Source organism: Esox lucius, chromosome 15 (assembly GCF_011004845.1).
Source record: "Esox lucius isolate fEsoLuc1 chromosome 15, fEsoLuc1.pri, whole genome shotgun sequence".
NCBI lineage: Eukaryota > Metazoa > Chordata > Actinopteri > Esociformes > Esocidae > Esox > Esox lucius.
In genome coordinates, this window is record NC_047583.1 from 16,238,219 (window position 1) to 16,266,216 (window position 27,998).

Genomic DNA, 27,998 nt, shown 5'->3' on the forward strand with positions numbered 1-27,998 from the left:
ATCAGTCCTTCCCTGGTCAATCGTCAGCCCTCCCCTGGTCAATCGTCAGTCCTCCCCTGGTCAATCGTCAGTCCTCCCCTGGTCAATCGTCAGTCCTCCCCTGGTCAATCGTCAGTCCTCCCCTGGTCAATCGTCAGTCCTCCCCTGGTCAGGACTAAAGCTTAATCGGGGTGATGTTTGATAAGGGGAGAGCGGATACTTGACCAAGGGAGGGGTGATGACTGAGTGGGAGGAAGAACAGAGTTTCTGGGGAGGAATGATAACGTTCCTAATATGGATGCTGTACTCTAGTAGTTTTTAGATGGTTATGTGGTATATCTTGTTGCTTTCTAGCTAGCCTGTTGACAATTTGACAACGTGGTTGCTAACTAACCTTATTGTTTACGAAAAAATGTAAAAAAATTTTATGGAAACCACTTGTTTTGAAACTTGTGACCTTTGTCGCTTGAGGCTTTAAACGTGTACTTAGTGACCACAATGATTATTAACTTTCAAAGCAACCCGGGGAAGGGTCGTTGTCCCCACAGCATAAGACCAAGGACAAGGCTCCACCGTCAGTCAGCCTACACCACTGCACACATGCGTCCGTTGTTCGTATGACAGCTAGGGTGGCCATTTCAGTTTATTGTTTAGACCGTTGGTTAAGGATTCGTGCGTTAACACCTCGAAGTGATCCTAACCGAAAGACATTACCGTTGCTAACTGATTATACCGTAGCAACTGGTGCCGTCAACACTATTGGACTGTGCTGCTGTATTAAACGGTAAGACATGGCCAACAGAACCGATGCCATATGGGCCTAATTATTTTGCTGCCTTTTATATTGGATGTTTTGCCCTATCTTGCGGAATGAAGTAGTACTTGGCAGTAATAGTTTAAGTTACTAGTGGTAGTGATAACAGTAGTAGTGGTATGATGAGAAGGTACTGTGCAATATCCTTTAGCAAAGGAATGCATCACTATAGTCTTCACACTGGTCCCCATGACTGCACGAGTGTCTGAATTTGTACCCAGTGGAGTTCACCAAAATGACAGGTTGGCTTTACCTTATAGTGTGGACGTATTGGCCCTTCTATGAATATGCCTTCTCTCTTCCTCTATTGTGGAGGTTCAGCTGGGGGGATGGTCCAACGCCGTCCACAGCACCTGAGATTAGGAACCGTGGGAGGGATTACTTTAAATGTCAACATAATGTCATGAGCCCTGTTAGAAGGTCAGATTTTCAAACGCTGCTCAGTGCCAAGCAGTTGATAGATCAGGTATGATTTGGATTGTTATGATCCCCTCATGAATATTTTTACTGTTGGAGGGTAACAGAGTCCTGCTGTCTTTGATCCCTGGTTTTAATTTCGTAAATATGAAGCATACTCCATTATACAGTCTGTCTTGTTTCAGAGAAATCGAGCACGGGGATCCCATCCAAAGTAAAAATAGTGTCATGAAAATATGCGACTTATTTTTTAATAATCTGGTAGTATTATGAGTCATTCCACAAATGTGCCTCTTGTGTCCCTTTAACATTTTAGGTTCAAATTGTGTAACAATGTTGGAAGTTTTATTTCTTGTCTGACATCGACCCATACCTTCTGGCTAGCGCTGAGACCAATTTGCACAATATGCTGCCAATAGGATTCAAATGCTTAGACAATTTAAACAAATGTGCCATGTGGCAGACACTAAAATATGTATGTATTTATTTTAGGAAACAAACATTTACCATTTTATATGTAGTAAGTAAAAGCAGGCTAGCTAGTTCAACTGTTTTAGTCCTTATCACCTTATCAATGTAAAAATTATGGGAAAGTTATTGTTTCTCAGAAGCCATCAAATCAGTGGAATAAGCCATGTAAATATAATCTGTAAATGGCACTATGCCTCACAATTACTTGAGTTTACATTAGATAAACATGGTCATTTTCAATTTTCCCTGTTTGGCTCTCCATTACCTGGGGGGGGGGGGAAAGCGGTTTTCAGATCTGTGACTAGAATGACCAATGTCCTTATTAATAGTAAGGTAGAGCTCAATGAAACCAGACAGGCAGATATATAGCCAGAGGGGGGCAGTGTTATTAACTATGTGAAAAACTGCGCAAGACCACAAATTCTCACTGAAAAAAGGTAGGGGTTACAGAGTGGCGTTTTAACTATTTGATGGCTAATGCCTCAGAATCCTGTATCAATATTCTCAGACTTTTTTAGCTTACATTTCAGACGAGACCATAATACACCACTGGGTGAATATATGAACTGTACCGGTTTCCTCTGGTTCTTTTGGGTTTGTGTATGGGAGGTGTGTGTAATGTGGCTGACTCATTAGATCTGAGGCCACCTGCGTCTTGTAATGAATCACAGTGCCCTAATATTCCTCCACATCAAAAAGCAGCCGCATCAGCAGCGGCCATCATCAAATGGAGCTGGCTTGGCATTGTTTAGCACATGTCATGCTCTGTTTCTCATGGCAGGAACCCGTTTGAGCCTGACTAATGCAGCCATGCAGACACAGCAGAAACAGGAGGGGGTGGTGAGGCTCAATGCAAACTCTGCAATTGGTTTTATACACCGAGGTCACTGAGCTCCTGTAATTGTTTGTTGGGTTTGTAGAGCAGTGCAACAATATTTTCTATTTGTAGCTCAGTAAGAAATTCTCACTAAGAATAAGCATTTCTCTTGGCTGCTAAGTCGTTTTTATGGACAGGGAGAGATTCTGACCTTTGCTTATTGAAATATTTAAATAGGCCACATCTCATAGAAATGCATTAAATCAAGGTTAAAGCAAACAACTGTAAACATCAATGAGGACTCACATAATAATTAGGTTTCTCTATGATTTTTATGTATTTCAGTCTGCTATTGTTGAAGTTGTTTGTCATTAACTAATCAGATTATCAAAGTGAATTGCTGTTGTTCAAAACGCGGCATAATCCACATGTTGTGGCCCGACCCGTATGGTTCTGTGACCACTCACAAAGGTTGGGTTGGAAATCTAGAAATCGCTGAAGAAGAAATCAGATCCAGACTCATCGCAGTCTATAAATGTTTTTGGGAGTGGCTGAGCATTTGGTCGGAGCAGTGAGGTTAGGTGTCCGGGCTCTCTCCCTCCATTTCCTGTATCCCTGAGTGTTCTTGTAGCCCGAGGTCAGTTTGTCACAGGGAGCACAAGCTTTTCTCACTTGGCGGCTGCGATTCACGGATGGGAGTTTACCAACATGATTTACTGATGGGACTGTACCAACGTGCACATCCGGCAGGGATGACATCTAGCTGTTCTCTTCCCCTCCTTCCCCGCTCTCACCCTTTTGTCCTCCCCCTCTCCTCAGACGTAGACACACGCTCTCTTACTCACACTTGCTTTCTCTTTCTACCGCTGTTTCTGTCACACACACACATTGCGGGGGTTTGCACCCCCCATGTGAGGTGCTTACACAACCCCCTGCCCTGGGAATCCCAGCCCGGCTCATTATCCGGCACCCCTGAGACGCGGCTCACTGTAAATTAGGACACAAAACGAGACGGTCTCGTTAAGGGCCCATGGATGCACTCATTAGCATCAGCACCTTTCCTCGTTAGACCCTATATCAGAATTCTCTCCTCTCCGCCCCGATAGTGTCCTGTCGTTCCTCCTGACTGACTGGAAAGTTCTGGATTAATGTCAGATATGGCCCACAGGTCACCTGTTATTTTCTATGCAGTTACAGTATGTGTGAGTCACATTGATTTCTGACAGGCTTTTGATATCTGACTCCCTTCTGTCCACTGTCCCCCTGCAAATGGCAATGGCAAAATCCATTGTTAGCATAACCCTTGTTCTGATGCAGTTTGACAGTCACATTCTGTAAGGAATTCATGATGTGTTGGGACATGGAAACCATGTACTGTTGGCTTTCCAGTGTAAACCTATAGTTACAACTTGCTCTGTCTTGTAAAAATTGCGGTGCCATATTTACAAGTTTGTGCCTTCCCATTTTATTGCCCAGTTTATTAATTATTTGTATTTAGTATTTTCCTTGATGTAAAAGGCATAGTTTAGCCCATCTGCTTAAATCACATGCTATCACTTAGCATCAGCGTCCCTATGTGCATTTTGCTTCCCCTTGCACTGGAATCTGACAGGATGTTCACTTCCATCAAGGTCTACCTGCTGTTTCGTTCATTTCCTGTGGCTGACTGTACTAGTGAAGCACCTGTTCTGACAAAGCTTGGACTACGTCTGTCTGTCAGCTTCTGTTTTCTGCTCTGTGGATTGTGATCAGGTGGAAAGAGAGGGTTGGACTGGCCTTAGGGCAGTTTGTTGTGCTGGTCTGTTTTGAACCTGTGTCTACATTTACATTTTTCTGTGAAAGGATAATTATTTGGCTAATAATAGGGGGCGTTCAGGAGGGAAAAAATTGACTGTGTGTAGTCCACTGGGAAAGAAACGGACCAGTGTCTTAGAAATGCAAATGCTGATTTCTTGTCACAGTCCAGGCTCTGCCTGATCAAAGGGTTTGTCTTTTGTGTTTTGAAATTGATCTCCACTTCTATTGTTCAGTCATTGTTTGTTTTATGCCTGGGAATGCATCAAGTCTGTTTTTCCTTTGTCTCTCTGAGTATGCATCAAGTCACTTTTCTGTCCCTTGGTATGCAGCTATGTTTTGTGTATTTTATTAGCATGCAATCAGTCATATTGCAATTATATACCCCCTGCATGCAGTAAGTTGCCCTAATTGTACATCCTTGACCTACACCCTCCCATTTCTCTTCCCCAGGACATCCTCTTCTTCCGTGGTTTCAGCTAAAACAGGAGCTTAACCTATGATGTCTGCCTACATATTTCCCAGAGTATTTTCTGTTGTCTATTGTCGGACCTTAAAGTGTCTGATCTGAAAGTAATTTTCTTTCCAAATGTATGACTTTCAATACTATTCAAACTGTACGGCCCCCATCCCACATATCCCCTCTGAATATCTTCAGAGGCTTTAAATAGGATAATATTTGGTAATATCCTGTCTGAATTGATCACATGACATCATTCCAACCAATGGGCTCTAACCTGAATTAAGATTGCATTGGTGCAACCTCTGCTGGTTATTGTAGATTTGCAGTATAGTCAGAGTTTATGTGCTCATTATTGCGAATAGTGTTCTTGTTGTCTCCCCGCTATCTGTGAGATCACCTTGGACAAGACCAAAACAAATGATTCGACCAAAACATTCTGTTATCTTAGGCATGTTTGATTAAAGAGGAATATGATTATTAATGAGCGGTCTGCTCAATGAATACAATACAATTGTTATGGTAACACATGAGTTGGTAACATGTCCTGTCATTTCCTTCAGCAGCTTCTTAGCTACATGACCATCCATAGTGGAAAGTATAAAATGGTGCTGGTCTGAGAAACTTTCTAACAACCAATCAAGCTGACCTTTTATAGGCTGGGACCTCAGGTGTATAGGCAGAGACCATAAGTCGCTAAGGCCACTCATATAGTTAAACACTTACAACCTGGTCCTCTCATTATGATGTACTGTATTTTCACGAGTGCTTTGAATGTTTTATTTTTTTATTTGTTTGGGTAATGAACATCTATACCATTTGTCCTGAACTCTGTAAAAAAACAAAAAAAACTAATTAGGAATACTGCTATCTCTGTCTTGGAATGAACCACATAATTGCCACTCTGTATAATGTTTAGTGATTCTTTTTAAGATGTTTAGTGCCCAAAACCTTGTCCAGAAGGACATGAATAAAGACAAAGATGACACTTCGAATCCCTCCTTGTGTTTTTGGTAATATTTTTGGATGATTGGTTTTTTGATGGGCATGCCATGCCAATAATCATCAGTGTTAATGTTGTGTAAGATAAAAGTAACTTTTCGTTATTTCACTGACACACACACACACACACACCTACAATATATTGTTTAAAGCATCTGGCCAGTAACCAAAAGGTTGCTAGATCAAGTCGCCGAGCCTCAAAGAAAAAACTCTTGTTCTGTCCCTGAGCAGAAGCGTTCCCCTTAGTTTTAACCCTTCTGTTTCTCACTCAAAACCTTATTTTTCGACTTTTTTGGAAAGGAAAGAAAAAGGTGCAGTGGTCTCTTCATTTATTCCTGGAGCTGTATACAGATATCCAAATATCCAACCAACCCTTTCATGGTTCCCACATTTGTGCTATACATTATTCCTGTGTGTTCAGCATTTCCCATTGTTATTATACACCAAACACAAATAAGTTGACAACTAACATCCCATTTTTATACAGTAATGGTCAGCAGTTAAATATGAGTCAGTTTTGTGAAATACCTTGCAGTGCTCCCAGTTTAGAACCCCTGGAACTAAGATGAAGATCTGAAAAATAAATTGTATTACTTATGGTCGCCTGTCCAGTTTTGTAAGGTAACTGGTAAACTTTCTGTCAAACTAAAGTCCCTCAACACACATTCATGCCTCAAGAGAAAACAGATTTCTGGACACGTTTGCTAGACAATGTATTTTCAGCATGAGGATGTGAGTTAAAATGCTACAGAGACAGAACAAAACTCTCTTAAGATGTGCTTTCCATTCAGGGATGACAGATGAGAAGGATACAACTCATAAAGTGAGGGGCAGAACGAGAAAAGGAACGCAGCGGGGGGTGGGTGGGGGGGTTTTGGGATCCAGGGACGACAGCACTCTATTGCCCCCTACACATTTTCAATCATTTTTGTGCTTTATTCGACAGAGACTGTGGGGAAACATAGAGACCGTTTAAAAAATAAATAGCAGGGGACCGGTTTCAAACAAATCAAACAACTGTAGGCCTAGGTGTGCGCTGCACAAAATTAGGTTTTAAAAAACCTGTTCTCATTGAATAGTTTGGTAATTTCAAAGTGTTGTAATAGTTCAACCATATACAGTTCAGCTATCAGTTCGTAAAAACATTTTCCCATTCCCTGCAATATCAGTTTTACCTTTTTGTTATAATTAAGCTTTTTATGGGCCTAAACATCCTGATTTGTAGGCTACATCGTGTAGGCTAGGCCTAATAACAAAACGTTATAATACAAATCTCTAATACACTGAAATGTATTATGCCACATGAGTTCAAATGAGGCGATAAATCTGCTGTAGCATTGCACATCTCAGTGCTGTACCTCTAAGACCTCATTGCAGTGCAAAAAACGCGAGACCATGCAACCTCGTGGATGAAACCTCAGGGAATCTTTACTTACCATACTCGTACTCGCTAATTGGGTTATGGTTTACGTAAAGATGAATCTATTTAAATGTATGTACATAGGACATTTTTGTTAAGTATTTTAATATCCAATATTTAATATTCCACCATTTTATTATTAAACAACTAGTCTTACGTTTTCGTTATTGTCTTTTAAAGGGCATCTCATTGTTCTACGCATGAAAATTAGTTTTTTACGTTAGAAGTTATGATTGAAAACTGCATTGAATCTTCTTATATAAGTAGGCTGTAGCTGTTTGCTGTTTAGGCTATGTCTATTTTTCGTACTAATTCGGAGCACAGGCGTTTCTCACTGACACAATGAATTGATCTCATTGTATTTTATTCTAACTCTCTCAAAGAGAGCAGTGGACCATGAAATGCAAAGTTTTAATCATGTGCAAAATATCCTAGCTTTTCCACCATTACACAAAATACAACATTAAGAACTTCCACCCATAGGCCTATATATTAAGCTGTATATACTGATGACATAATCCTTCATAACGAACCGAAATGTAGCTTTTGATTTTACTGAGCTAATAAATCGAAAGTCTGTATTTTGAAAACGATATACCTACCTAAGCAACCGATTGAATTGCACAGCCATTAGACTATATGTACGTTTGTTTTGAATTGGGTTTCAGTGCAAGTGTAGATTTTTCATGATTTGGACACGAAATAAACAAAGTAATTATTTGAAACGAATGTCTTCTTGTCTCCAGAATAATTTAGCTTTGTGAAATGTTTTTTCTATTTTTCAGTTCGGGCCCACACCTTGCCATAGGAATGAGCTAGAAATGTGACTGTAGGAGACTATTGCTCTTGTGAATGTTCATTCATGGTTTTCAGAGCGTAGCAGACTCGAGTATCTCCACATTGTCTATCAAGAAACTGGGGATAAAATGGTGTCTTGGGTGGTCCAACTCATTAATAGCCTATATCCGCAGTGCTTGATTTACGGCTCCCAGTTCAACCGCTACCAATTAAGGTGAAAAGAGGCTACAGAATTCCATGATGGAGGCCAGAAAATGTGTGCTGTGTTTCGTATAAAATGTAAGTTAAATCATACACTCGACATTAAGGTAAGACATCATAAATATTTGCATTAGAGTATCAAGCAAACGCTGTTAAATATATTTGCATGTAAATCCCGAAATAGCACGCACATCTTTTCCGAAATGCCATTGACCAGTTAAATGTGTGTGGCCTTTGGTTTACAGTATATGTTAGACAACAGGCTGAAATTATTTACATATATTTTACCCTATAGCCTGACCATCATTTCTCTATTACCAGCTTGATATTGACCTGAAATGACTTGGACTCTAGCAGACATGTGAGACGAGGTGACCATGGCTTGGATCTCAATCATCCGACCCTATATATTGACTAGATGTTATAATTATATAGGACTATACTTCAGCCAGCATTCTCACATATAAATGGCACAAGCATATTTCGAAAATATTCATTTAAAACGTGTAAGGGCACACAGCATCTTGCAGTTAATTTGCACTAAACTCATCACAAGAGACGATTGGCCTGTTCTTGGTGTTTGCTGGCTGTGAGAATGTGTGTTTGGAGTCGGTACATCAGTGAAACCAATTCAAGCTTTACATTAAAAAGTCATTTTTTCACCCGTAGCATATTGAAATGTACAGCCTATTGGATATTTTTGTTTTATTTACAGTGGATAGGATTATATTAAGATCATTTTATGCAGTCGGGAAGGACGACACGATGGAGTTGCCGACAATATTTATAGCCTTGATAAATAACTATAAAACAATAATTAAAATACTGATTATGGACAAAATATTGTGAAATTCTACTTAAGCAATAAGGCATATGGGGGTTCTGTAGTATACAGCAAATATTGTACTAGAGACGTCCTATGCACGGTCATTGAAAATGGAAATATAAAAAATAGAGTGAAAAGGATGTTATGGGTTGGGCATGTATCTTCATTGATGATGTAATTGCTGACTCAATCAGCAAATTCCTTCTGAAGAGCACTGATTTTTTGCTAAAGTACAACCAAAGGTCTCCATACTGATTGGAAGGTGCTACATCATACAAGCAAGACAATGACCCTAAACCTACTACCATAGCAACTAGGTCATAGCTAGGCCATAGAGTTTCAAGGCCAAAAAAAGGAATGTTCTTGACTGTCCAAGTCAGTCTCCTGATTTAAAACCAATGCTATTTATTTACTGAGGAGACTTAAAGCAAAAATAACATAACAGCTATAAAATAAAACATCCAAATATGGCTGTAATATAGGCCTGGCGAAGCATGGTCACAGAAGTTACTCCGTGTTTTGTGGAGTCAATGGGCGGTAGGCAGTTATTGCATGCAAACAATATGCAACCAACGACCAAATCATTCAGGGAATCAACACTTTTGGTACCCTGAAATATTTATAAATGTATTGTCACTTCTAAATGGTGAAACGAATATACACAAATACTTTGAAATTATTCCTGTCCTGACATTAATGTTAATGTTATTTTTTGTTATCTCCCAATTTACTCTTATTTATTCCCTGAAGGAGTACACTCATTACCCCTGTACACACAATGCACTGCATGGCTTATTGACAATGTACAGTAACATAACCAACATGTATTAATACAACTCCAGTAAAGCTCCCAATCTCTCTAAAAGTTGGTCTGTTTATGTTTCTGCATGTTAGGCTGTGTTACATCAGGGAAAAAAACGATGTAATCTTAATATAAAAAAAGGCAAATGGAAAATGTAACATTTGACAGCTTTAATAAAAAGCTGTTAATGTAGACTTTTCAACTGCATTAAATTAGATACATTTTAATGACAGACAGCAACTCAGCCAAACAATTCTTACATCCATGCTACACCCAAATCAAGTTATTGAAGACCAATGTTTATTTAACCATGACCGTGTCCATGTTGCAATCTGGTAATATGGATTGCAGCAATGTGTGATTTAAATGTAATAATTGGACCATGAACTTTAAATATGTATATTTCAATACAAATATTATAATAAAATATTCTTCCACCACATTCCTTTTCAGTTCAGCTTCTTCAATGAAGTTGAATATTCCATGGTAGGCCCAGGCATTAATTTGTTTAGCCCTGTACAAATATAGAAAGTGTTGTGTCATTATGGTGGGGTATAGTACTAAGTGTTACCTTGTCAAGTTGTTCAGTACATAAATAAAACATTAAAATATATCTGCTGAATACACAACATTTTAAAGTTAGGCTACTCACTAAATACCTATATATCTATGCTTTTTACTGACTGACAATGAGAATCAGAGAGACAAAACATGAAGAGGGAACAGTGTGGAGGCAGGTTTTGAACCCTGGCCTTTGGCGGGGAGAGCTGTATATATACATGGGAGTATTACCCCTGGACCACAATGCACACTAAATAGCATTCTTTAAAAAAAAAAAAAACACAGCTCACAAACATTTTCTTTGACCATTTAGAAATGATTTGATGACATTAGGCCTCTTAATGTTGCAGTGGGCTGCCTTGTCTCATCAAGTTCTAGCAACATCTGGTGGTAGTTTGGCACATGCAAGTTCAGTTGTGGTTAATGGCCATGCAATACAGTCTGCTCCAATGTGTGTGCTTGTGAATACTTCCATGCTGAGTGATTAGTGTGATAAGCAGAAATAATTGGCAAGATCAGAGGACATGTATCTTGAACATTGAGTCAAATCTATATTGTATGCAAAAATAATTATGATTGGGAAGTTATATTATTTTTAATTAACACAAATGCTCTTAAAATCCTGTTTCCCAAAAAGTTGGGGTGCTGTGTATAATGCAAATAAAAACAGAATGCAATGATGTGAAAATAATTTTTTGCTATATTTTATTGAAAATTGTACAAAGACAACATATCAAATATTGAAACTGAGAAATGTTATTGTTTCTGGCAAAATACATGCCCAATTTGAATTTAATGCCTGCAAAACATTTCAAAATAGTTTGGACAGGAGCATGTTTACCGCTGTGTATTGCATCACATTTTCTTTCAACAACACGTTTGGGAACTGAGGAGACCAATTGCTGTAGTTTTAAAAGTTAAATGTTTTCCATTCGAGCATTATATAGGATTTAAGCTTCTCAACAGTTCAGGGTCTCATTTGTTGCATTATGAAATTTACAATACAACAAAGGAGACCCCAAACTATTGACAGCAGCCATGTTGCTGTAATACATGCAGAATTTGTTTTGGCATTGTCTTGCTAAAATAAGTAGGCCTTTCCTGAAAAAGATATAATCTGGATGGCAGCATATGTTGCTCTAAAACCTGTACATATTGTTCAGCATTAAAGGTGCCATCACAGATGTGAAAGTCACCCATGCCATGTGCCCTAACTGCACCCCCATACCATCACAGATGATGGCTTTTGGATGTGTGCTGATAAGATGCTGGATGGTCAGTCTCCTCTTTAGTCGGGAGGACATGGCATCCATGATTCCCAAAAATATCTTATAATTTTGATTTGTCAGACCACCGGGCAGTTTTTCATTTTGCCTCAGTCCATCTTAAATGAGTTTGGGCCCAGAGAAGGTGGCGGCGGTTCTGGATCTTATATATGGTTTCTTCTTTGCATGGTAGAGTTTTATCTTTCATTTGTAGATGCAGGGACGTACTGTGTTCACAGACAATGGTTTTTGAAAGTGTTCCTGTGCCCATGCAATGATTTTCACTACAGAATTGATGTTTTAATGCTGTGCCGCCTGAGGGTCCGAAGATGGCCATCCATTAATGATTTTTGGTGTTGTCCCTTGCGTACAAAGATTCCTCCTAATTTCACTTAATCTTTAAATGATATTAAATACCGTAGATGATGAGATCCCCAAACTCCCCAAAGCAATTTTTCATTGACAAACATTATTCTTACACTATTTGCACTATTTGTCTTTCACAGAGTGATGAACCCCTCCCCATCTTAACTTCTGAAAGATTCTTCCTCTCTGGGTTGCTCTTTTCATACCCAATCATATTACTGACCTGTTGCCAATTAACCTAATTATTTGTGAGATTTTCCACAATTTTTATTTTATTTTAGCATTTCACAACTTTTACAGTCTTTTATTGCCCCTTTCCCAGCTTTTTTGAAATGTGTTGTTTCAAAGTGTATTGTTTCAAAGTGGCCATATATTTTTTAAGAAACAATTACATTTCTCACTTTCAACATTTGATATAATATATATGTACTATTTTCTATTGAATATTCTATAGGATTTAAATGATTTGCACATCATTGCATTCTGTTTTATGTTAAATTTTACATAGTATTCCAAATACAGTATTTGTAGAAATACTGTATGATTGACATAATAAAAGAAAATGTTTAGTACGGTGCGAGAGTTAGCGCATTGTAAAATATTCCATGAGTTTGAGAACATACTGGGAGTATATTTAGAGTACTGCTCTATACAGAAACTGTAATTAGGTATCCTGCATCTGCACTTATGGGCTGTACATTAACCACTTTTATTGTCTTGCAGGAAGATCCGCTTGTGTTCAAGTGTCAGCCTCCTGGCAGAGGCAAGCAGATTTATTGGCAATATATCCTGGTTCTGGCTGAAGAATACCATTGAACCTCTTATATATTAATTGTGAATAGTAATATGAAAAATAAAAGTAAATTGCAATATAAAACCTAATTTCATAAGCCGGCCATAAACAGTACATAAAAATGCTATAATATGCTGGATTTTCTTATCCTTGTTTTGGTATTTATTAATAGTAGTTGCATGTACTTGTGAGCTTAACAGCTACAAGTATGTAAACAACAATATTTTTGTGGGAAAAAAACTATAATTTTGCTGTAAAATAATAGAAAACACATTTTTAAGACCTTTGTTGTGTAAGTGTGGAAACCCTTAAAACAAATATTTTGTGGCAGAACCTTTTGGTTGGAGTACAGCAGTAAGTCTGTTTGGATAGGTCTTTATCAACCTAACACACCTGGAGTTTGCAGGGTTATAGCTCGGTTTTGACTAGACCATTCCAGGACATTGAGCTTCCATTTTGCAAGCCATTCTGAGGTTGATTTGGATGTGTTCTTCAAATCATTGTCATGTTGGAAGGATAAATTGTTCTCAAACTTCAACGTTAACATATCTTGATTTTTGGAGCTATTCAATTGATCCCTCTATCCTGACCAGAGCCCCTGTCTCCGCTAAAGTGTAGAGCCCCATAGCATGATGCTACCCACACCTTTTGGAATTTAAGGAGTGGACAGTTACTGACAGAAGTTATGATCTTTTTATGCCTAAAGGTGGCATCTTGCCTTCACTATAATAATAATAACTTATTAATATTAAGGGGGAAAACCGAAAACTCAAATGGCTTTGATTGCCATTTACACAAAAATTGTGAAACAAATTGAACTTACAGAAGCTGATTTATAAGCAGAATACTTATACACCTTAATAACGCAACTACAGAACAACTAAAATCAACTAAGGAGGGGTTAGTGTTTTTTTCCTTTTCCCCCTACCTTGTGATGTCCAGTTTGTTATGCCTCAATGCAACAACTCCCCAGCAGGTCCCGTGGAGTTGAAGATCAAGACATATATCCTCTGGTATGCATCTCACCAAGCTGATTTACTTGCAGGACCTATATGTAAGTACATTTCTATATGTCAAAATAAAGATGTCTCTAAACCCCGTTAACTCATATAAGAAACTGAGTCATTTGTGAGACGTCTTATCTCATTCATTTATCCACTGTATAAAGGATTAAATGGAAAGTTTGTTCAGGTTTCAATAACATAATTGATCATGTTGACATTAAAAAACACCCTAATTTTGAGTTTCCAAATAGTACCTCCCATAAAATAGGCCAATATTGGCATGGTGCATTTGGTGTGAAGCAACTGCAGCAACCTGAAGGTGACTACAATCAATACTTAATTAACTTTCATTAAAAAAATTGCATTTCTGAAATACATGCAATCAAAATGTTGGCACAAATCAGACACTCTTCATTTCTTCATTCTGCTTTCCTGCGCCCATTATATATCATCACATGCTGCCTTACTCGCACATAGGCTTTGATTGTTTGACACATTTAAAGATATTCAATACAAAGCTCAAGTCTCCCATTTTTCTACTTGTTCAATTTTTGTAATGCTCGTCCTCCAGAATCCTTCCAGATCCTTTAAATCCATCTTCTGTGCTTATGGACTTCCGTTTTCAATTAAAATGAAGTACATTTCATGATACAATTTTTACCTTTTAAGAGCCTGTGATAAGTTCTGTGATAAGGAAAATTGTGTGATGAAGAACATGGCCCAAAGATCCACCACAATATTTTACAATAGGTATGGTGTTCTTTTCTGTTCATCAATGGATTGATTTTGAAATGAGACTGAATGGGAAGAATAGAATGTTCATATTGTACCTAATATAGTGAGAGAAAATGTGATGTTATGACGCTAATTAGCGTCCACTCATGGGGCCCTAACCTTTTAAATCTATCTTTACTTAGTACCAGGGTATTTTCTGCCAAAAACCTGGTTGCTGCTGTCAGGAGGGTCAAACTTTCCTGCAGGTGGACTTTCCAAGAAAACAATTACCATGAGCACATATACTTGTAAATCCACAATGAAATGGTTAAATGGCCACAAAATGTTGCTATGGTCATTTCAGTGTCTGGACTTGAAACCAGTGAAAACGTTGGTACTGACGAGGACAGCGTATCTAAGAGCTGATGAAGATCAGCAAGGATCAGGAAGGATGGAATGTAAGATCATCCCACACCTGTTCTGAACTCATAACACATTTTATAAAAAAGCTACCGTAGTTATCCTCGCAAAGTGAGGTTTCAAAGCGTAGGCTATTGAAAACTGTCTAGTTTAGCACACAGCTCACCTCATTGTTTTTATTATTTATTTATTTATCCAGTCGTGGTTGCTCATCAATATTTGTATTCTGTGTCTTGACACTTTTCATGACAATGGCATCTTCACATTCAGCATTCAAACATGTTCACTATATACTTTCATGTACTCCATCCCATAATATGGCTAATCTCATATTCATTTGAGTGTGTAACAGTTAAAAACAGACCACCCTTTTGAGTTGTGTGTCCCTTTGTCAATCATAGTGCAGGTGTGTCCCATTGTCCATGTTTTTCAGTTATATGCCAACAATAATTGGGTATTTGAGATTGCTAAATGCAGAGAGGAATATTAGTTAAATTGGCATTTGTGCAGCAAAGTACATTTCTGTTAAGGTCATGCACTGTTGCATGGCACCCCGTGACCTTGTCAAAAGCAATCACCGTGGTAACAGACACCGTGGTTGCTTTCCTTTCAGCTTAAGACGTAATCTCTTTAATTGGTGTCAGTTGGGGTCTTGATGGTGAAAGAGAGTTTCAGAAACACCCACAGACCCACACTCCTGCTTGTTGCCACTTTTAAAAACAAATAAAACAGGCTATGGTCAATGTGGTGGAACTCGTTAGTTCTGTGAGGGTTGTCACCACAAGCCCTCAAGCAACTCAAGTGTGACCAAGCCCCTAAGACTGAGACCACTCACATCTGACCTTACAGACTGTTAACCCTTTCTTCATACACTGTTGGGCTAAAAATGAACTATAATGTTACAGATACATTTTCAATCTGACATTTACCAGGGAGGATCAGTGGAGCACTTAATTTGACCACTATATATATTTTACAATATACACGGGAATGGAAACACTCAAATAATAATAAAAAATGACATTCTTCAGGAAAGGTTTTTAATCAAAATCAAATACTTTTTGCAAGGTTAAGGTCCATTTGAGACTTCCAAATCTAATTCAGACAGTGAATTTGTATTGGCCAACATCCGCAGGAGGCTGAATTTGAATTTATTTAGAAATAAATCAGCTTTAATTCCAACCGATAAAACTGAGACGTGAAACTTTGTCTCATTACTTTATCTAAACAATATCTAAGATAAGATATGCTAAATAATACATATACAATTTCAAATATTAGTTTGATTGTAACACAAGGTTATTCCTGTCATTATTTTAGATCTAATGCATTCTTAGAAGGCAGGAAAAACTCATTTCAAAACATGATCAGACAGCTATTATTTGTAACTATTTTAAGAGCGTGAAGTTCTAAAATGTTATGTTTTATCCTTTTGATTCTTAGCCTTGGTAATCTTATTCTTGAGCTGACTCTCTATTGAATGTTACACCAGTCACTGGAACTTGTGGGCAAGGTTATGGGTTTGCTAACTGTGCATGCTGCACTGTAGTTGATTATATTAAGTATTTCATGGAAATAACACCACCTACACAATCAAAATGTTAGAGTGTTTTGATGATGATGTGGGTTTTGCTGGTTCTGGTATTGAGGGCCATGAAAATGTGCAACTTGTCATTCAATTAACATATTATCAGATATATTCGAGTCCATTGTTCAACCCATGGTCAGAACACTGGGTCTTCGTTTGCAATGTGAGTCTTCCAGCAGGACATTGACCCCGATGCACTCCAAATGATTAAGACGAGAGCCATGATAGCAAACAATCGAGATTTGAATCACATCCTTATCCTATATTTGGCAACAATCATTTGGGCAGGGCACCTCTCATACATTGGATAATTGGATTAGTTTGCTGCAAAGAATTGGGCCAGTTGTCCAGTGGAAAGGGGCAGCAAACTCACTGATGCTTATAGGAAGTGTTTGTCTGCAGTTATTTTGGCACAATGCAGTGCAACCAAGTAGTTGTTCTGGGGTATCTATAAAAGAGCCTATGTTAATAATCTTTCTTTATATGTATGCAAAAATAGAAAATGTGAAATGGTTCTGCAATGTTGAACATGCGACCAATTGTCTATATTTTACAAGAAATTGTGAATTATTTAAGAAAACTACAAGGGTGTCTGTGCACTGTATATTGGCTGCATCTGTGTAAGTAAATGCATCTGCAATAACAATATAAGGGAAATTGCCTCTTCAGTTTGTGCAGGTGTGTGTGGTTGTAGAGAATCATAATTTGGATTTATGCTTTCTCTCTGAAATGAATTGACATTAGCAAAAATGTGGACACAATCAAGTAAACTGCCACATCTGTATGAAAAGCAAGATACATGGAGCAGGGTCACATAAGCCAAGGCTTAGAGAAGGCATGAAAAAATTGAATATCGGTGTAAAGGGGTGAGCAATGTCTAAACCAGAGGTACTGTCTCATCTCCTCGCTGACTGTCTGAAAAGCTTCACACTCACTTGTTTCAAAAAGGGTGACGGATAGGACCATATTCCAAAACAGTTCAGTATATCAATAGAAATCCATATTAGAAGTGAGGAGAAACCTTGAGGCAAACGACCAGTTTCATGGAACATGTCATCACTGGTCATGACAGGAATGTGTGTCTGTACATTGGATACAAAGTAGCTGACCCCTTGGAAAGCGTGAAAGGTTGTTTTTTCTTTTGGATTAGGGGAAAAAAATCTCTGAAGCATAATAGCTTCAACCCTTTCAATCAACAATTAAATGTAGGGGGTGATTTTTTTTTCTTCCACTGCTGCTCCATTCACCTGTATATTTTTTCACCACCTTTTCCATTGGTTAAAGTGGAGAAAGGGAAGAGAACCAAGTGGCTGTGGAATGTGGAAAAGTCCAGTTAATGAAACAGGAAATTAGAGGCTAAAGTGTGCAAAACACCAGTGGTTCTGAATGTGTGCATTGAGGCAGTGTTCTGGTGTTAGCCCGGTGATTCCCCTAATGGCCTGTTTATCTGAAGTAGCACAAGGAATGCTACCTCCTCAATGCCTCCTAACTCACTGCAGGTTTAAGAACCGCATGACGAGCGCTGTGTGGGTGGGTGGGTTAGCGCACTGTTTTCCTCCCCGAAAACCCAGATTCCAGCATCCGTCTCCAGTCTTGTAATGAACAAGGCCTTCATATTTATGTTGTTGTTGCTGAACACTTGAAACACAAGTGGGGTTATAGTAAGGAGGGGGTGGGCCTTCAGACTGTTTTCAATATTTCCCCCCCCAGAGCCCACACAAGGAGGGCGGGCGGGGGGGGGGGTTCTTTACAATAATCAGGTGACCAGAGGAAAATAGTGTGGCCTTAACAAGCATACATTTAAAAAGAACATCATTTTCATTACGCAGTCAAACACAATTACAAGCAAATGTTTTCCCTTTGCAGCGGGCCCTGCTTTCAGGGGCTTTGTCCCCAGCTCCTTAGTGTGTGCAGAGAAAGGCCTCGGTAGTCAATGGGCAGCTGAGTGGCATGTTCGGCGGAGGCCCACGTCCTTTGCCCCCCAGCACAGCGTTTTGTCAGAAGAGCAGCCATACATTCTGAGCAGATTTGTTGAATTAGAGAGCACAGCAGGAGATGGGGGGGTGGTGGGGGATAAGTGATGGGGAGGGCTTGTTGCTAGGTGACTGACGGACAACTGCAGTATGTCTGTTGTCTTTTCTTAGCACTTTTTTCTATTTTCCTTTTTCTTATGTCTTCTTCCTTCCCTCCCACTAATTTACTTGTCTGCCCCTCCTCAATGATGTAGCGTTGATGAGGAAGAGAGTGACTAAAACTGGCAGGAGATGTATATAGAGCACTCCTTAAGATCTCAGTCATCATCTTTTAAACTACGCAGACACTTTGAGAGAAAATAAAAAAGTACTGTTAAGTGTTATGGGAACAGTGCTCCAGAAAAGATGTAGAAGTGAATAGCCTCTTTTTTATAATGCAGAGGTGAGTATAGAATCTGACATCAAGTATTAGCTTCATGGAGACACTTAGCAACATCAGCAGAAATCTAGCCTTTTCCAGGCGCTGGTAAGTGACACACAGGGACATGCTGAGTTTTTCTCTGCCCTCACTCCTTTATAGATGGGCTGCTGCCAGAGAATATCAGGCTCTAACTGTCTGGATCCTACAGATACAGTATCAATATCTAAAGTTATTGGACGTTTCAGCATAGTGGACAAGCTTGAAAATGGTATTATAAAAACAAAAGACAAACAAGACAATACCGTGCTCCATTTGGTTAGTTTTGTCTTCTGTTGACAAATGTCACTTATGCTAAGATACATGATTTGTAGACATGATGGTTACCATTGGTGTTTCATTAAATTCACCCTTTCCTTACAAACAACAGGCCTAAGAACGTGCACACTCAAGTGTGTTGATTGGCATGTTTCAAACCTAAGTGTTTATTGCGTAGTAATTCAGATGTACCGTGTAGACTCTCTTGCTTTTTAATATTCTGCGTGCCTGGCTCCAGCCCTACCTGACTCTACGGCCTCACCACTCACATTGTCACAGCTCACTACAGCATGTCAAGCATCACACCACCACACAGAGAGCATGCTCAGGGGGACTGCCTTGGGTCAGATGGAGCTTTAGGAAGGGAGGTAGGGGGAAAAGTGTGAACTGGAGATGGACAGATAAGTTTGTATTAGAGATAGAGGGATGATTGTGAACTAGAGACTGAGGGAGGAATTTGAACTAGAGATGGAGGGATGACGTGTAAAAGGGAGATATGGTAAGATGAGTGCAGCTCAGTCAATGAGACAGATAGATTTGGCACATAAAATGGCAGACGCTTCAGTGAAGTTCTTACTTATATGTACTTTATTTCAACAGTGAGAATCAGATTGAGGCCAGAGTCTCATTTTGAAGCGAGCGCTGCAACACAGGCATAACAACAAAATACACTCACCTAAAGGATTATTAGGAACACCATACTAATACTGTGTTTGACCCCCTTTCGCCTTCAGAACTACCTTAATTCTACATGGCATTGATTCAACAAGGTGCTGAAAGCATTCTTTAGAAATGTTGGCCCATATTGATAGGATAGCATCTTGCAGTTGATGGAGATTTATGGGATGCACATCCAGGGCACGAAGCTCCCGTTCCACCACATCCCAAAGATGTTCTATTGGGTTGAGATCTGGTGACTGTGGGGGCCATTTCAGTACAGTGAACTCATTGTCATGTTCAAGAAACCAATTTGAAATGATTTGAGCTTTGTGACATGGTGCATTATCCTGCTGGAAGTAGCCATCAGAGGATGGGTACATGGTGGTCATAAAGGGATGGACATGGTCAGAAACAATGCTCAGGTAGGCCGTGGCATTTAAACGATGCCCAATTGGCACTAAGGGGCCTAAAGTGTGCCAAGAAAACATCCCCCACACCATTACATCACCACCACCAGCCTGCACAGTGGTAACAAGGCATGATGGATCCATGTTCTCATTCTGTTTACGCCAAATTCTGACTCTACCATCTGAATGTCTCAACAGAAATCGAGACTCATCAGACCAGGCAACATTCTTCCAGTCTTCAACTGTCCAATTTTGGTGAGCTCATGCAAATTGTAGCTTCTTTTTCCTATTTGTAGTGGAGATGAGTGGTGATTGTGGCTTCACAAATGCTTTGCTGCATACCTCGGTTGTAACAAGTGGTTATTTCAGTCAAAGTTGCTCTTCTATCAGCTTGAATCAATCGGCCCATTCTCCTCTGACCTCTAGCATCAACAAGGCATTTTCGCCCACAGGACTGCCGCATACTGGATGTTTTTCCCTTTTCACACCATTGTTTGTAAACCCTAGAAATGGTTGTGCGTGAAAATCCCAGTAACTGAGCAGATTGTGAAATACTCAGACCGGCCCGTCTGGCACCAACAACCATGCCACGCTCAAAATTGCTTAAATCACCTTTCTTTCCAATTCTGGCATTCGGTTTGGAGTTCAGGAGATTGTCTTGACCAGGACCACACCCCTAAATGCATTGAAGCAACTGCCATGTGATTGGTTGATTAGTTAATTGCATTAATGAGAAATTGAACAGGTGTTCCTAATAATCCTTTAGGTGAGTGTCTATCAGTCTACAATATATATTTTTTTCAAATGGAAAACTAGCATTATATCTGTCTGATATAAGGTCATTTCCTTTTTTTTTATGGGTTATTGGATACACAGTTTATTATTATTATTTTAAACACTGCTCGTTGCTGCACTTGGTTGACATGCAGGCTCTGCTTGTGCGTGACCAAAAGATGAGCGAGGAGCAGGCAAAAAAGACCGAAATGGAGAATTTGGTTGCAAAAAGAAATGCATCGTCAATTATATGGAAATATTTTGGCTACAGACAGGATGATGTTGACTAAAAACAGGTACTTTGTCGAGAGTGCCTTGCAATTGTGGCCACAACACGACCAATATGTTCAATAATTTAAGGCGGCACCACACATTTTCATATGACGAATGCAACGCATCTCAATGCCGTCCAAAGCAAAAATCTATTTCGGATGCATTTGCCTGTATTACACCATACGAGAAAGTTTCTAAACGGTAAAGAGAAATCACAGATTCAATAACATTTCACATCGCCAAAGACATATTACCAATTAACACGGTTACCAAAGAGGGTTTTAAAAACATGATCAGGTTGCTTGACAAGCGGTATGTAATGACATTACGCAACTATTTTTCTCAAGTTGCCATCCCAGACCTGTAAGAAAAATGCAAGGCACAAGTTGAAACCGAGCTGTCACAAGTGGAATATTATACAGCAACAACAGACTTGTGGTCCAGCCGGACAACGGGCCCTAAATAAGTCTGACCGTACAATTTATTAGGACTTCCAACTGAAAAGTCGCTGTTTGCAAACTGCATTTTCCCAGAGGATCATACAAGTGAGAACATCGCAACAGGGACGAGAGAAGCTTTAGCTGATTGGGGCCTAGATGAGAGTCGTCTAGTCTGTATTAAAACAGACAATGCCGCGAACATGGTGAAGGCCGCACCAGAACAAGTGGACCAGATTGCAGTGCTTTGTCCACAGACTGCATCTTGCAGTTGGTAGGTTATGCCCAATTGCGCATTCTATTTTACTACTGTTGCTTTTGCTATAGATATTAATACCTAGCAACCTGTACTGAAACATGTTCAGAAGTTTCATAAATTGTTATTGTAGAGGATGGGGCTGGGGAAGAATGAAGGATACACTGTCAGGTTGATAGCCAAAGCTCTTTCTGAATAAATCCTGTATTTTTTCATATCGCAATATATATTGCAGAAAAACAAAATATCGCAATGTCAGTTATTTCCAATATCGTGCAACCTTACCAGAAAAGGAACCAGGAAAGCCTAGTTCAGCCGGCCCGCAATTGAAAGTGATAAATGTTGTTGCCCTCACTGGATTCGGATCCGGGTCTCCCACGTGAGAGGCTGCGTACGCCACTGTGATAGACACCATTAAGCATTGTGTTAAACTTACTAATGGTTCCTCCACCCCAAATAGCATCTATGAACTGTATGGATTTTGCCACTGGTCATTTTAACAGCTTATTAGCCAGTAATAGGCTTAATAGTATCTACTAACTTACTAATTGGAATACTCAAGAAGTGATCAATTTCTAGCGAGACTGAAGAACTTTTCCCTGCCACAGCTATTTCATTTCATGGCACAAAAACATTTGGTTCTTTCATTCATGACCACACCCCTAAATGCCAGTCTGGCACCAACAACCATGCCACTCTCAAAATTGCTTAAATCACCTTTCTTTCCCATTCTGACATTCAGTTTGGAGTTCAGGAGATTGTCTTGACCAGGACCACACCCCTAAAGGCATTGAAGCAACTGCCATGTGATTGGTTGATTTGATAATTGCATTAATGAGAAATTGAACAGGTGTTCCTAATAATCCTTTAGGTGAGTGTATTTGTCAACATTTATTCATTTCAGGCACAATAGCTAAAGAACTAGATCCATTAATGGACTGGGAGAATTCTTTACAATTGGTTATACTGATCCCACTAAGGATGTTTAAAAGGCTGATTCATGATGGTAAATGTAATTGTTTTCCTTTAAGTGTATTATAATGATAATTGTAGCAGTTTTCGTTGTGTTTGTATTCATGCTGCTTTCTATTTTTTTAATATTCACCACTCACCTAAAGGTTTATTAGGAACACCTGTTCAATTCCTCATTAATGCAATTAACTAATCAACCAATCACATGGCAGTTGCTTCAATGCATTTAGGGGTGTGGTCCTGGTCAAGACAATCTCCTGAACTCCAAACTGAATGTCAGAATGGGAAAGAAAGGTGATTTAAGCAATTTTGAGCGTGGCATGGTTGTTGGTGCCAGACGAGCCGGTCTGAGTATTTCACAATCTGCTCAGTTACTGGGATTTTCACGCACAACCATTTCTAGGGTTTACAAAGAATGGTGTGAAAAAGGAAAAACATCCAGTATGCGGCAGTCCTGTGGGCGAAAATGCCTTGTTGATGCTAGAGGTCAGAGGACAATGGGCCGACTGATTCAAGCTGATAGAAGAGCAACTTTGACTGAAATAACCACTCGTTACAACCGAGGTATGCAGCAAAGCATTTGTGAAGCCACAACACGCACAAACTTGAGGCGGATGGGCTACAACAGCAGAAGACCCCACCGGGTACCACTCATCTCCACTACAAATAGGAAAAAGAGGCTACAATTTGCATGAGCTCACCAAAATTGGACAGTTGAAGACTGGAAGAATGTTGCCTGGTCTGATGAGTCTTGATTTCTGTTGAGACATTCAGATGGTAGAGTCAGAATTTGGCGTAAACAGAATGAGAACATGGATCCATCATGCCTTGTTACCACTGTGCAGGCTGGTGGTGGTGATGTAATGGTGTGGGGGATGTTTTCTTGGCACACTTTAGGCCCCTTAGTGCCAATTGGGCATTGTTTAAATGCCACAGCCTACCTGAGCATTGTTTCTGACCATGTCCATCCCTTTATGACCACCATGTACCCATCCTCTGTTGGCTACTTCCAGCAGGATAATGCACCATGTCACAAAGCTCGAATAATTTCAAATTGGTTTCTTGAACATGACAATGAGTTCACTGTACTGAAATGGCCCCCACAGTCACCAGATCTCAACCCAATAGAGCATCTTTGGGATGTGGTGGAACGGGAGCTTCGTGCCCTGGATGTGCATCCCACAAATCTCCATCAACTGCAAGATGCTATCCTATCAATATGGGCCAACATTTCTAAAGAATGCTTTTAGCACCTTGTTGAATCAATGCCACGTAGAATTAAGGCAGTTCTGAAGGCGAAAGGGGGTCAAACATAGTATTAGTATGGTGTTCCTAATAATCCTTTAGGTGAGTGTATGAACAAAGATTCTGCCTTAGTGCTTTACAAATAAATAAAACACCAGAGCACCCTGCTTCCTTCTAGTATACAAAGAGGCCCTGTCCACTGGAACGATCAGTGTTCACACCATTTGAACTAATTATATCATAATCTCAATTTGATTAAAAAAGCAAATATTTTCAGTTGGTTTGTATTTCACGCAATCTTAAGATTAGAGTACCTTCTGCACAGCCAAAAAGTCACACTTGAGTACAAGGCTTGGTCAACAGTTGGAGTAATGGAATACAAAACTGTACCACCTGCATACCAAATACATTTGAAAACATTAACAGCATCATCAATGTCATTTATTTAAATAAAGACTAAACAATAGAAGGCTGAGTATTGAACCTTGAGGCACCCCTTTGTGTAACTGAAGGAACTCTGATTTGACACAATCCACCATAATAGCCTGAGTTCTATCCCAGAAATAATTATGAAACCATCCACAAGCATCAGAGCTCAGTTCAAGTGACGACAATATATTTAACTGAATAAAATGATCCACTGCATCAAAGGTTTCTGAAAAATCAACGAATGTGGCAGCTCTGTTTTTTTATAAGGTATATGCCAAATCATTTGCAATAAGATTGTTACTAAACAAGATATGTGTGTTACTAAACAAGATATGTGTGTTATTAAACAAGATATGTGTGTTACTAAACAAGATATGTGTGTTACTAAACAAGATATGTGTGTTACTAAACAAGATATGTGTTTTATTAAACAAGATATTTGTGTTACTAAACAAGATATGTGTGTTATTAAACCAGATATGTGTGTTACTAAACAAACAATGAAGGGTGCTACATATTTAATATTTATGCACTTGCAGGTTTTAGAACTAATAACATTTAGATAAAACTGATTTAAAAGTAATAACAGCAGATTTCATTATCAGCTCTAGCAAGAGTGGAGAACATAACTACCGTGCTGTATTTACAAAGAATGTACTCTTATGTATGTGAATGACTAAGTGAGTGTGTGCGCCCAGTTGAGCAGATTCATATCCAGGGGTCAGACAGGTCAAGTATTCAGCAGTCTGATTGCTTGCTAACAGAATTTGTTTCCAAGCCTCTTAGTTTGAAAACCAATGCTTTTGTACAGTCCCTGTCTGACTGATGGTAGGCGAATGGACAGCGTGTGGGGGGGGTTACCAGGGTCCTTGATAATGTGGCAGGCCTTCCTCAGGCATCAGGCCTTCCTCAGGCATCAGGCCTTCCTCAGGCATCAGGCCTTCCTCAGGCATCAGGCCTTCCTCAGGCATCGTTTCGGAGTATTTTGGACCCGTGCACTTAATTCTAATAATGCATCATTTCATCCAGACAATTGAAATCCTAAATTCTTTTGATATCCAGATATTGTAACAGGGAGAAACACAGTGAATGGACACAGGACAAGTGTTCAGTGCTCTGTGGGGCGTTTTCCAACTGAAAAAACAAAAGTGGTTATGGGGGGAATCAAAACTGAAAGACCAACCGGTCTCCAGGGTTGGCTGCATCACCTCTGGGTCGGCCCACCAGTGGCAATTTAGGAGGAATGGATGCAGATGTTTGTAGTGTCGGTGGCATCTTCACCCTTCTCCTTGCACTCTTTCTCCTTCTCATGGCTCCTGAGTTGTTGGGCCAGAGTAGCGTCAAGGGTAATATGGCTGGGTGCTGTATTCTGGCTTGTTCTCAGCATTCCATTCAACCTTTCCCTAAAGTCGGTAGCATTAGCATTCGCTAGCTACCGATGACATCATTGCCAAATAACAGAGCCTGGTGTGTGGTGGCTACAGAAAATAGTTTGCATACTGCCAGTTTGAAGTCACCACATTCCGCCAGCTGTATCAACAGTATGCAGTCAAAATAAATCAATGGTTGTGTGAGAGATTACTGAATTTAGTGTTTTTTGAGTTAGTTTCTGCTTGCAACGCAGCTAATGTTGCTCAGGACTCACAGTTTCAGTTAATGAATTCGGACGATGCTGGGTGAAATCAACCACCCAGCATAGCAGTGAGTACATTCAAACCTATGAATTCATTATCATTAATGCTGTCCAGCCTGGGACAGAGGTTGAGCATAATGGCTTGTCATGAAAAATGACTCCATGGGCCTTCAAGGACAACTTGGGGTAAGCGTTATTGCACCCAAATATGAATCTAGGTCCAACTATCACATTTTAGCAGCTTTGTAAAAATACATCTGTTGGTATATGCACTTCCTAAAGCCCTTTATTCTTTGCACACACTTTCTATTTGTTTTATTACTACTATCAAATTCTTTATTATAGAATATTGTTGAAGATAAGGGTAAACACATTTTAAACATAATAAATAATACATTTGGAATATAGGGTTTGAGCTTTGCCTCACTTCAGGCAATGCTCCATCCCTTTTTCCCTACACAGTCTCTACATTCTGCCACCTCTGGGCTCTTAGCTGTGCTGCACCTTCTGGGTAGCCCGTTAAAGATGCACAGAGTCAGAACTGGCACCTCAATGATGAAACCAGGCTGCTCCGAAACCCTACCTTTTAAGAGTGCCTAAAATAGTTCCACTGTGTCTCTTGTCTTTTGTATACTTTGCTTTTTATGTTTTTTCCCTGTATAGTCTTCTTTCCAGCACTGACTTTTGATAATGAATTGATTGCTTTAAATGCACCCAGCTTTTTAAAATATATGCACTTGCTGTGGATACTGTATGTTTGCTAAATGAGTAAAATGTCAATGTAAAATCTAATAATCAACAGATTAATCAATTATCAAAAAGTCTGAAAGAGAAAAAGTCATGGAAGGTCATAACTAAGGAATGTATGAATGGTGGAGAAAGCAACTGCTATACATATTCAGTTTCAACTTGCACCATCAGCTGCCAACTCTGTGAAACTGTTGAGAGAAACAGGAGAAAGCCCACCTGCAATTTGCCAAATTTTCCAGGAGTATAATTTTGTCAATGCCATTTCTGTTTATTTTCTGATTAAAAATAATAGATTAGGTTCTAAACCTTAAACAAATGTTCTGTAATATTAACAGTGAAATAATTGTGGAGACAAAATACATATATAATTACAATACAAATATCCAAATTACAGTGCAAATATGTAATACAAATCTCTAAATGTTTTTGTTTTATTTTATAGTGCAATATGATCGAGTTTCTGACATCCAGGTCTGTGGATTGGCACCAGCGCACGGAAGAATCACTGCTCCTCCATGGCATATGCCTCACGAAAAATTCCCACTGATTGCAGGCATAGATGTCCCTGTCCTGAATAACAATGGAAATGACATCCCTAGTGGATACCATGGTAGGTAAATTGGAGAGGGTCCAGTGAGGGTTTGTTGATGTGACACGCCTCTGCAAGCACTTGATGACAGGGATGAGTGCAATGGGGCCATTTTCATTAGGACGTGCTACCGTGGACGATGGTGGTCTCCTTGAAGTACAGTTGGAACTAACTATATTGTGGAGGGTGAATAATTAACTTGTTTCTTGGAAAAGGTCAGGGATTGTTTCATGGGAATCCAATATAGTAAAACCCTTGTCTTAAACTCACAGAGATGAAAGAAAAAGGTAATGATATTGATACATGCCCAGGCTGCAGCAAATAGTTAAAAAAAAAAAAAAGTATAATAAAT

General features: G+C 39.4%; 1 protein-coding gene across 2 annotated transcripts in view; it reads left to right on the forward strand.

The window, feature by feature from the left end:
• The window catches only part of ppm1aa (protein phosphatase, Mg2+/Mn2+ dependent, 1Aa), a 46,890-nt gene extending 18,903 nt beyond the window's left edge, over nt 1-27,987 (forward strand). The window contains exon 6 of one of the 2 annotated variants that reach the window (XM_020054073.3): nt 27,500-27,987. In XM_020054073.3, coding sequence (XP_019909632.1) covers nt 27,500-27,604 — 105 coding nt within the window. In that variant the 3' untranslated portion in view covers nt 27,605-27,987. Of the gene's footprint in view, nt 1-4,745; nt 5,746-27,499 lie in introns of those variants that run through there. The other variant, XM_010878830.4, reaches the window with a different exon arrangement.
• The last annotated feature ends 11 nt before the right edge of the window (nt 27,988-27,998 follow it).